We start from the raw sequence: 12,323 nt of genomic DNA, 5'->3' as shown, positions 1-12,323 counted from the left end.
GTGTAGGTGGCCACCCCGCTTGCTTCCTTGTGATACAGCTCCCGTGTCAGCGACTGGAACCACCACCAGGAACATCCCCTGTGTCTTTAGAAAGACCCTCTTACTTACCAGTAGGACGTGTTTCCAGACACGTTTCCATTTCTCCACCAGGAACCGTTACTTGGTGGCACACTACTGACCACAGGCTTTCCTGTCTGCGCCTCAGGACAAATTAGTAGCCCTAGCCGGTTTGGCTCAGTGGATGGAGCGTCATCCTGGGGACTGAAGGGTCCCAGGTTCGATTCCCATCAAGGGCACGTACCTCGGTTGCAGGCTTGATCCCCGGCCCTGGTCAGGTCACGTGTGGGAGGCAACCAATCAATGTATGTCTCTATCTTTCCCCCTTCCCTTCCACTCTCTCTAAAAAATCAATGGAAACATATCCTCAGGTGAGAATTAACAACAACAACAACAAAAGAAAAACCAACAATGGGGGAAGGGCTTGCATATGGACCTTTCGTTCACCTCAAAAGAAAGGAACACAGTTTATTCAATGCTACATCATAAACCAGAGACCCCCTTTGAGGCCCAGAATCCTTACTTGGCATTCCTTGATGACACATGTCCGTTAGTGGAACCTTTACTGGGTCATTGCAGTATTAGAGAAACAGACCTACAGGCCACCTGCCCCATCTGAGGAGGGCACTCAGCCTCATTCTGCCAAGAGAATCCAGAAATCAGGTTTAATAGGAAATTTTCAGATTTATGAAATAGTGGTTAAGTATGTTTTTAAAATCTCCATGTGGCTCACCCTTTATATGACTACACTAATGCAGGTCTGTGGGCTGTTTGTGGGCTTGCCAGTTTGTGGCCTGGTTTTCTCTCTGGAGTTAAGCAGCGGCTTCCCTGGGTGTCTGACCCTGGTGTCAGTACTACCCGATCATCCGTTGGATAGGCCATCATCATTAGGAAGCGTTTTCCAGACAGTTGGCTAAGAGTAAGGATGTGTCTATGGAATAAGTTTCTTTTTGTGAGTGACTTGCCGATCCAAACAAATACACACATGTCTTCCTCGGCCCTTTAGTAGGGTGACCCAGGCAGCTGAGCGAAACTGAGGGCCAGCAGGGCGAGCAAAGCCTTCTGGGTAGAAGGCGTCCACGCGTCCTCACGGAGGGCATGGTCACCAGCCCGTCCTGCGGACCCTCTTCTTTCTTCAGGGTCAGTTGGAGTGACTGTGCCGTATGGGCGTCCGGAGCCACTGGGACCTGAAGGGCCTCTTTCTCCATTGGATCCCTGCTTTGTCTCTTATAGGTTATCTGAGTGTTTATGACAACATTTTGCTATAAGGCAGTATCAGAAAGTAAGATTTAAAAAACACACAATTGTGACTTATACCCCCGCCTCGTAGACGAGAGAATTTAAAACTTTCTTTTTTTTCTTTTTTTTTTTTTTTTGGTTAATCCTCATCTGAGGATATTTTTCCCATTGAGTTTTAGAGAGAATGGAAAGGAGGGAAGAAGAGAAGGGGGAGAGAAAGAGAGGGAGACACATAGATTGGTTGCCTCCTACACGTACCCCAACCAGGGCCGGGGATCGAACCTGCAGCCCAGGTGCCTTACATGTCCTTGACTGGGAATTGAGACTCTTCAGTGCTTGTGCTGACACTCTAACCACTGAGCCACCAGCCAGGGCTAATTTAAACCTTTCTTGATGACTTATGTTATCCAGCGATACCTCCATTTAAAAAAAATTTTTATTGATTTCAGAGAGGGAGGGGGAGAAAGAGGGAGAGGGAGAGAGAGAGAGAGGGGGAGAGAGAGAGAGAGAGAGAGAGAGAGAGAGAGACATATCAATGATGAGAGAGAATCACTGATCAGCTGCCTCCTGCATGCCCCCCATTGGGGGCTGAGCCCACAACCTGGGCATGTGCCCTTAACTGGACTCAAACCTGGGACCCTTCAGTCCTCAGGCCAACGCTCTATCCACCGAGCCAAACTGGCTAGGGTGATACCTCCATTTTAAAGACAGTTTCTGAATAAATAATTACTATTTACTGTTGAAACCATTGTCATAATAGGTATGAAAATTATTTATACACAGTTATATTATGGTGATGACTTTTAACTCTTTTGGGGGTGTGTAAGGCTGTTTTTTCTATTGCTAATAGTCAGTAGACCGCTTTAGTTTTTGGTTTCTACCTCTTTGGAAAGTTGACCAGCTATTTCAGTAAGTCGATTGAGACATCGATTTGGTTACTTAGAGGCTTTCAATAAAAGTGTATACTTCCAGGTACTGAAACGCATTTCAGACAGTTGCAGGAGTTTTGCCGGACAAATGATTATTGAATATTTTCATTTTCTTCCTTAATTCCCGATGCAAACTCTTTGCACCCATGAGAGCTAACACACTTTCCTCGGCTGTCATCTTAAAAGTTCTTATGGGAAACCGTTTCCTCACGTCAGTGAAGACTGTTCAATTCCATTTCGGCCCTCGATAGAGTTTTGTTTTCAGGTCACCACTGAGGCTCTTGTCTGACTCTTTCTCCTTTGCTGTGTCCCCGCTGTAGTCCGACCCCGACCTCCCGGCAGACGTACAGACGCCGTCTTCTGCTGAGCTGGGCCGGTACCCAGGCCTGCCCTTCCCGGCCCCGCAGTACATCCCGCCCCAGCCGTCCATTGAGGAGGCCCGCCAGACCATGCACTCCCTCCTGGACGACGCTTTCGCCCTCGTGGCCCCCAGCAGCCAGCCTGCCAACGCTGCTGCAGGCCCCGGGGTCCCAGCTGGCCTGCCCGTGAACAGCACCCCTTCCCGGGAAGATAGACGAGCCGCCCAATGGGGCTCCTTCTACAGCCCAGCTCAGATGGCCAACAACCCATGCAGCGTAAGTATGGACCTTCTAGAATTCTCCAGTCTGGAGCTCTGTAGATTCTTCCTCTCAAATTCCTTCCACTGCACTAGACACCAGTTGGAGCCACCGTCATCTCTCACCAGGATCATTGCAAGAACTTCCCAATTGTCTCCTGGCTTCTGGTCTTGAGTGGAGGATGCCGGGGTGGTGGCTGACAAGTACAATACTGTTTATTGGTGTTGGTCAGGCCAACGAGTCAAGAGGCTAACACAGGGTGGATCCTCTGGCGTCAGGAGGTCTTGGAATGAAGAGGAAGACCTATCAGGAGCCTCTTAACTTAGTCTTGAGTTCTCTCTTTTTTTTTTTCAAATGCCACCACCTCTTTTTTTTTTTTTTAATTGATTTTTTACAGAGAGGAAGGGAGAGAGATAGAGAGTTAGAAACATCGATGAGAGAGAAACATCGATCAGCTGCCTCCTGCACATCTCCTACTGGGGATGTGCCCGCAACCAAGGTACATGCCCTTGACCGGAATCGAACCTGGGACCTTTCAGTCCGCAGGCCGATGCTCTACCCACTGAGCCAAACCGGTTTTGGCTCTTTGTCTTATTAATTTTTTTCAATTACAGTTTACATTCAATATTATTTTGTAATAGTTTCAGTTGTACAGCATAGTGTTAGACAATCAAATACTTTACAAAGTGTTCCCCCTTATGTTTTCAGTACCCAAGTGGCACCATCCATCGTTATCGTAATATTATTAACTATTTCCTATGCTGTACTTCACTTCCCCATGCCCAGTTTGTAACTGCCAATCTGAACTTCTCAATCCCTTCACCGTTTTCCCAGCCCCCTCCTCTCTGGCAACCGTCAGTCTGTTCTCTATCAGCGAGTCTGTTTCTGTTTTCTTTGTTTATATTCTTTGGATTCCACATGTAAGTGAAATCATATGGTATTTGTCTTTCTCTGACTTACTTCACTTAGCGTAATACTCTTGGGGTCCTTCTATGCTGTTGTAAATGGTAAGATTTCATTCTTTTTTATGGTGAAGTGATATTCCATTGTCTATACGTACCACAGCTTTTTTTTTTTTTTTATCCATTTGTTTATTGATGGGCACTTGGGTTGCTCCCATAGCTTGGCTATTGTAAATAACGCTGCAAGGAAAACGGGTGCACATGTTCTTTGGAATGAGTGTTTTGAGTGCTCACTTTCTGACAACTAGTTTCCTGTTGGCCTCTACATGTCACCTCTATCTGCTCTCAGTGCTTCCTGAATTGTTCTGTGAAGAGCTCTTGGCACTTAATAAGTTTCCATTTTCCCCCTGAATAACCAATGTTCAATTTATCTTCAGATTCTGCTCTTTCATTCAATTCGGGAAAACTGTATTTCTGAAATAATTTTCTTACTCTATTGGCATCAAGGATAACATTTATCTTTGCTGGCCCATCTTTGTCTTCTCTAGCTACCGCTTTATTTCTAATTGCTTTAGCCAACCTGCCCGTTTTTGCTCTGCCTTTCTGCCTTCATTATGGTCATCACGGGTCTTTTCTCTGGGACGTTAATTTGATGTTAAGCCATGCTATTCTTTTCCCTTCTAGTTGATTTCTTAGAGTCACAATGACATTATTTTGGTCCTCAAATTATTTCCACCGTCTATGGTATCTCATTGCAGGTCATGTTGATGTTTTATCACCTTATTGTTGAACATAAAAAAAAAAAATGCCGCCCAGCCCAGTGGATCGCTTGATTGGAGCATCATCCCGCACATCAAAGAGGTTGCGGGTTTGATCCCCAGTTGGGGATGTTGCACATGGGAGGCAACCGATTGATGTTTCTCTCTCACATCAATGTTTCTCTCTCCCTCCCTTCCGCTCTCTAAAATCAAACATATCCTTGGGTGAGGATTAAAAAAAAAAAATCTGCCATTTTTATAGTTCAAATTAGTTGTGGAAAATCTATTATATCTTCTTCCAGTCTGGATTCTCTGACTTTTCTGTATGTTCATTTTTTGAAACTTGTGTTTGTTCGTTTGTTTATTGGCTCCAGAGTTGCATGCTGTTTCCTTTTTGTCTTCTTTGCCGTTAAGACAGGAAGGTCTTTTCTAAGCAAATCACTTCGATTTGGTAGAATGTGGGTAAATTCACCTTTGTTCTTTGTATCTTATTGGACAATGATCAGATAAGGCCTTAATCTACTATCTCAAAGAATTCAGACCCATTGCAATATTTTTGTTGTTGTTGTTCAGTTGAATTCCAATGCTCAGTTTACTGAGTAATTCTTTCTTTTAAATATATTTCTATTGACTTTAGAGAGGAAGGGAGAGGGAGAGAGAGATAGAAACATCAATGATGAGAGAGAATCATTGATGGGCTGCCTCCTGCACGCCCCACACTGGGGATGGAGCCCACAACCTGGGCTTGTGCCCTTGGCCGGAATTGAACCTGGGACTCTTCAGTCTGCAGGCTGATGCTATATCCACTGAGCCAAACCGGCCAGGGCTCATGGCAATATTTTTATAGATGCTGCCGCTGAATGGTTTTCTCATCGTGGATGTTATCCTTTTGTATTCGGATGAGGATGATGGCAGCTGAATGTAGTGGAAAATGAGAATCATTGGTTGTACCTGTGCATATCTAATATAATTTCAACATGCTTATAAATTGGTTGTAAAAGTATTGTTTGTTGCCAGGGGGAACCTGATCACCCTTTATTTGCTTCTTCTGACTACACTAAAAGCTGCAGGAATGTGGTTTCAAGGTGCCTTCAGTTACCCCGTGAGCCTTTCTTTACCATCTGCTGACATTTTTGCCAGCATAAAGGTGTTAGTTATACATTGGTGAGCCAGACTACTTGAAAGGTAGTACTTCTGCTTTTCATAGGAGAATTAACCTCCCTGGACTAGTCATTTAAATAACAGGTATGGGTCCCCGAGCTATAACATTTACAAGCAGACTCATCCCAGACTCCATCAACCATTTGACCTACCTCTCTTTCTCTGTAGGACTGTTATTCAAAAGAAGGGATGCCCCCCGACCAATGTGGCTCAGTTGGTTGAGCATCGTCCCATGCACCAAGAGATCGCTGGTTCTATTCCTGGTCAGGGCACGTGCCCAGGTTGCAGGCTCCATCCCCAGTAGGGGGCGTGCAGGAGGCAGCCAAGCGATGTTTTTCTCTCTCTCATTTATGTTTTTTCCCTCTCTCTCCCTCTCCCGTCCTTTCTCTCTAAAATCAATAAAAGACATATTTTATAAAAACAACAATAAAAGAAGTGATGCCTTAAAATAGGATTTGTGATGACATAGCTGATCAAAACCTTAAAATTTTATTTTGACCCCCAAACTTTTATCCAGGAGTGACCCATTTAAAGTAAATGCCTGACTTTCTGTCTGCAGCATTTTTTTAAAAAACCTTTTCACTGGGGCAAGCAGTCTCTAGAAAAATAACCTTTTCTGACTACAATAGAATTGAAATGCCTAGCATGGCTGTTTCTCTTTTAGTTTATCTCTTATTAGACCTCTCGAAATCCTGATAGACTGCAAAGCCTTGCTCTTTTTTGTTTTATTTTGTATGTGAATATGTTTTTTTTTAAATATATTTTTATTGATTTCAGAGAGGAAGGGAGAGGGAGAGAGAGAGAAAAACATCAATGATGAAAGAGAATCATTGATCGGCTGCCTCCTGCACTCCCCTTACTGGGGATCGAGACTGCAACCCAGGCATGTGCCCTTGACCCAAATCGAACCTGGGATCATTTAGTCCGCAGGCCAACGCTCTATCCACTGAGCAAAACTGGCGAGGGCTATGTGAATATGTTTAAAAAATTGAACTGTACTGAAAGCATAAAGGCCACTTCCCAGTCTCAGATTTCCCTCTAATTATTTAGAAAGAGAATTGAAGCTCCTTTGCCTTGTATTCCTCCCTTCGTCCACACTCATCTTTGGCCTATTTTATCTCAGTTGGGGAACTCCACAACATTCTAATCTCTCTCTTTCTGCCAAGGGGATGGGAGCGGAAAAGGTGAGAAGGTGAAGTAGTTTGGGCGCAGTTTCATGTCTAATAATGCCTTCGGAATCTATAAAGGGTAGCGCTCATTCGGTCCTTCGTGTCATAAGGGAATAGGCCTGGAGAAGTTGAGCAGTTTGGTCAGTCTGTCTGACTCCAGAGCATCTCCGTTTCCAAGATAATAGAAGTGGAATTATGGGGGAAAGTTTGGTTTGGGAACCATGGGCAGTGAGTACTGTAGTTAAAAGGGTGGACTTTGGCATCAGAAAGACAAATTTGGAGGAAATGTCTTAACTTCTCGGTGAGTTGGTGTCATCTGCAAAACAGAGGCAGTGAGCACTTTTTTAGTGTTTCCTGCAGGCCTGAGCTAGTGCTTGTACAGTGATTACTACAAAATACTAATTCAGTAAATGGGAGCTTTAAAAATAAGGTCTAATATTAGAGAAGGTCCAGAAACAAGGCTGACTTAGTAACCAAACTTGGAGCTCCTGATCCTGGACAGCTAATTGGTTCAAACTGACTGGACTTGGGTAGACTCTGTCAGAGTTACTGTTCTGCTAAAACACCTGATGCCAACATTTTGATTCACAGTCGTTGAAAAGAAATGCTGGCACGGGAGTCTTGTGTATGTTAGGGTTGGGATACGTTGATTTCTTGAGGAATGCCACATAGTGGGTGCCATGTTGTTTTAGTCAAAGAGCGCTCGGTTAGCTCACATCAGCTCAAGGAAATAGAGTTGACTGAAGGATATGGGGCCAGCATAAAGGTGTTAGTTATACATTGGTGAGTCAGACTACTTATGGAATTTAGGAGCAAGGGGTATGGCTGGGCCTCCTGGAAACCAGAAAATTGAAAGTGCTCATTTCATCTTGAAGAGTCTAAATTCTAGTTCTTTATAGTCTTTCTCTTTTTACAGCATGGGACAGCATTTGCAGAGTTTAGTTTGAGTGTATTTGAGTTGCTGCTGGGCACTCATTAGATCACGTGACTATCGTCGCCGAGGTTGATAGTCACTTGTAATAGATGTGGCCACTCTGGCCTGGCCCTGGCCCATGTGGCTCAGTTGGTTGAGTGTCGTCCCATGTCGGAGAGGTCACCGGTTTGATGGATCCCCAGTAGGGGGCATGCAGGAGCCAGGTGACTGATGTTTCCCTCTCCTTTCCTCTCTAAAAAAAACCAATAAAAACATATTTTTTTTAAAAATGTGGCCACTCTGGCCTGTCTTTTTTTGTTTGTTTTTCGGCCTGCCTTTTTAACAGAAGAGACAGACAGGTTTGTAGAGAATAAGCCTATACAGAAGAGCAGGCACAGAAATCCTATTATTTACATTTTTACTAAAACAAGAAAGGTCTAGAAATTAGTTGTGTATTTTTTTTTCAAGTCTGGTAGCCAGTTCCCCAAACTGAAACTGCTGGCAGTACACGATGGCATCGTGCCCCAGTAGCATGCTCACTTTTTATGAGAAAATAATTCTCTTGAAAGTTGATCCCATAAACCTAAATTTGTAAGTTTGCTGTTCTCACCTCCTAATAAGTATTGACTATTAATCTTCATCTTCTCTTGACTTTCTTCCAGAGATATGACGACTATGGAATGACTCCCCCATCGGGCCCATTGCCAAGGTAAAGTTTTCAGGAGAAAATGTATTAGGATTTCCTCACATAGGCTGTTTTTCTTTTAAATTTAATTCTGTAAACTCATTTTTTTTTTTAGCTAATATAAGCAGATACAAAATTCTGACTTGTATTCTCTTGATATAATCAGAAGAGAAAAAAGTTAGAATTTAAGTTCTGCCTCCAGTAATGAGTGACTAGATAATTTTCTGAAAACAACTGGAAAAGTTAGACAAAGTCTTAAAATAAAAATACAAAAGCCAGAGAGCTAACAGGCAGGGAAGCAGTATGGGCCAAGATCTAGGAAATCCAGAGAGGTAGCCTGCCTTTTGAGCCGCTCTCTCCCGGGCCCACCTGCTGGTTTTGGAGGAGGCAGCTGAGAAGTTGAGCAAGGCTTTTGACAGACTCATGAGGCTGGGAGGACCAGGGAGGGAGGCCCTTGTAAACACCCAAAGGTTTGGGTTCAGACCCTTAGGGGTTAACCTTGGAGGAAGGGTTAACGGTAAGCACAGGGGTTCCTACAAGAACTAAAACTCAGCTCCGAAGGACTCGCTCCCTGATTGGACTGAGGGGACCAGACATTGTTCGCCCCGCCAGCGTGCTGGCAGAAACAAATATTAGTTCTCCTTTACAGGAAGATAATACCATGTTAGACCTCCCATTATCATTATAGTTTTGCATGAGATCAAACACACAAACAGACACACAAGACCAAGCATATGATAAGAAAAGAAAATATGATGTAAAAAGTAATAAAGAGAAACAGACAAAGGAAAAGGAATTAGAGGGGATCCAGATATTGGAGATATTGAACACAGATTTTAAAGTAAGTATGCTTAATATGGAGGTAAGGCCCACTTGTCTGAGAAGACATAAAACCAAGAAGAGCCAGAGTGCTCTAAGAAAGAAGGATAAGATGTTAAGACTATTCTAAATGTGCCGAAACTGGTTTGGCTCAGTGGATGGAGCATCAGCTTGCGGACTGAAAGGTCCCAGGTTCGATTCCGGTCAAGGGCATGTACCTGGGTTGCGGGCACATCCCCAGTAGGAGATGTGCAGGAGGCAGCTAATCGATGTTTCTCTCTCATCGATGTTTCTGGCTCTCTATCTCTCTCCCTTCCTCTCTGTAAAAAATCAATAAAATATATTTTAAAAAAAAAAAAGACTATTCTAAATGTTATAAATTACTGTCAAGTAATTAAGACAGTGTGGTTTCGCTCTAAAGCTAGACAAACAGAGCAATGGAATAGAGCTATGGAATAGACTAGAAAGCCTATAAACAGACCTACACATGAGTGGACAGTTGATCTATTACAAAGAAGGAATTGCAGAAAAATAATCTCAGAAATTATACCCAACTTGCCTTCAACGGCCAGGAGTCACACACAAGTAGGAATGCTATATCTGCTTCCTCTTTATTTATTTATTTTTTTAGTTTTCTCTATTCTTCCTCATTTTCAGAGGGGCTTGTTTTATTTCTCCCCAACCTCCTTCCCCACCGGGCGCTGCTTTGTGGTCGCAAAACAACACAGGCAGAGAGAGCATGTGGTGCTCAGGTGATCCAGGGAAGTAGTTAATGTCAGGACCATGTGATCTGGCTCACCCAGTTCAGTTCCAGTTTAGACCTGTTGTCCAGCCTAATTATTAATAACTCTCACTCTCCAAACTCTTCTGGTTTGGTTGATAAACTTCATGGTCACCCAAGGGAAAGGAATCCACAGTACTTGAATCACACTGAACTACCTGAGCACACAATTTACGAGAAAAGGGCTGCACATGTAGGAGGAAGGGGGTCAAGTAGAAACAACTAAAGGGGAAGAGATCGTTCATGGGTGGATGGGCCAGAGACTGTAACGAGGTCATGTGAGCTCCCATGTACAGATCTCGCCTTATTTTCAGCTCTTAGATCTGCAGGGTTAGAGACCTCAGAGGTCATTGTGAAACAGCAGCCATTATTTGAACAGAGTAACATACACGGGCTGGGTTTCAGTTTCAGAGATACACTCCAGAAATAACACTGAGGAATAAGTGCAAGTCAGTCTCATAGAACTGGTTTGATCTATTAATTACCGGTTGGCTGTTATTTGCAAAGACTTGTACTCAGACTCTCACTTTTTTAATTCTTGAATTTCTTTAGAGGAGTGGATCTCAGCTGGGATTCTGAGACCCCTGGAGGGTTCTTGCGACTCTTTCAGGGGCATCTTGAGGCCAAAACCATTTTCATGATGACACTAAGGTGTTATTTGACATTTTCGTTGTGTTAACATTTGCACTGAGGTGCAGAAGCAGTGGTGGGTGCAAATGCTGGGGCGTTAGTGTGAATCAAGGCAGTGGCACCAAATTGTTCGTGTTGTCGTCCTATTCTTCACCACTGGACAACAGCCATTTCTTTAAAAATGCTGGCTTTATGTTAGTTCTAGAAGCCCGGTGCACAAAAATTGGTTCACTGGTGGGGCTGGGGGGTCCCTCAGCCCAACCTGTGCTCTCTCACAGTCTGGGACCCCTCGGGAGATAGCCACCTGCTGGCTTAGGCCCGCTCCCCTGGTGGCAGATGGCACACCCAATCCCGCAGTGTCTGCCCCGTCTTCCCCGGTCGCAGATGGCAGGCCCGGATCCCGCGCTGGGTCGGGCAGCTGCTCAGATTATGCTGCTGCCCGCCTCGCCCACCCCACCCCGCACACAGCAGACCCAGATCCCACGCTGGGGCATCTCACTGCCACCCGCCCCGCCCGCCCCGCCCCACACATGACAGGCCAGGATCTCGCGCTGGGGTGGCTAGCAGCTGGGGATCGTGCTGCCGCCAGCCCCAGGCAGGGTGGCGCAGCAGGATCTGCCTGCAGTATGCAAATTAGCCGCCATCTTTGTTGGTGGTTAATTTGCATATCATGCTGATTAGCCAATGGGAGGCGTAGTGAAGGTATGGTCAATTACCATGTTTGTCTGCTATTAGATAGGATAGGATGTCCCTATTTCCCCCCTCTACCCAGCTCTTGCCCCCCACTTCTCTCTGGCATCACCATACTGTTGTCTGTGTCCATGGGTTGTGCATATATTTTCTTTGGCTAATCCCTTCTTTAAATTCACGTCTTTAAATTTTTATTTTCAGATAAGTGCTTATAACTGCACTATTATATATTTTCTATTATATCATTTAGAATTAAGGTATTTTTTAATTGAACCCTTGTAAATTTTAGCACAATTTAATAAATTATGCTAGAAGCAATTAGATTTTTCATGTAATGCATACACATTTCAATTAATATTTTATTAATTTTTAATTTTTTAATATTTTAATTTGAAATAATCTCATACATGTAAAAAAAAAACTATAAAATACTACAGCATATTATATGTACCCTTCACCCAATTTCTTAGGTGTTAATAATTTAAACATAACCATTATACAACTAACAAAATTTGGAATATATTTTTCTTATAATCTCTTTAATGTTACTTAATCCATTTACTTTGTTTTTGTTAATCTTCACCCAAGGATATTTTTCCATTGAATTTTAGAGAGAGTGAAGGGAAAGGGAGAGACACATTGATTGGTTGCCTCCTGCACATGCTCTGATAGGGACTGGGGATCAAGCCAGCAACTGAGGTACATGCCCTTGACTGGAACTGAACCTGGGACCCTTCAGTCTACGGGCTAATGCTCTATCCACTGAGCAAAACAGGCTGCAGCTTAATTCATTTACTTTTAATCTATATGTGTCTTTATATTTAAAGTGAGTTTTGTTTTTGATTCACCCACATAATCTGTCTTTTAATTGTTGCATTTATGCCACTGACTTTCAGAGTGCTTACCATATCAGGCGGCTTCTGGGGCATGCGTGCCTTGCCACCCCGGGACCCGCCGATCAGATTAGTCCTGG

At 43.8% G+C, this 12,323-nt stretch overlaps 1 protein-coding gene across 1 annotated transcript in view; it reads left to right on the top strand.

Annotated features, from left to right (window-relative positions):
• KIAA1549 (KIAA1549 ortholog) overlaps positions 1–12,323 on the top strand; it is a 74,817-nt gene that overhangs the window by 51,036 nt on the left and 11,458 nt on the right. Inside the window, exons 16-17 of the mRNA XM_023764816.1 lie at positions 2,546–2,860; positions 8,408–8,454. Coding sequence (XP_023620584.1) covers positions 2,546–2,860; positions 8,408–8,454 — 362 coding nt within the window. The remainder of the gene's footprint in view (positions 1–2,545; positions 2,861–8,407; positions 8,455–12,323) is intronic.

The sequence above is a fragment of the Myotis lucifugus genome, unplaced genomic scaffold, assembly GCF_000147115.1.
Source record: "Myotis lucifugus unplaced genomic scaffold, Myoluc2.0 scaffold_351, whole genome shotgun sequence".
Classification (NCBI taxonomy): Eukaryota; Metazoa; Chordata; class Mammalia; order Chiroptera; family Vespertilionidae; genus Myotis; species Myotis lucifugus.
Note: the sequence above shows the minus strand (reverse complement) of the source record. Positions and strands in the feature narration are given on the sequence as shown.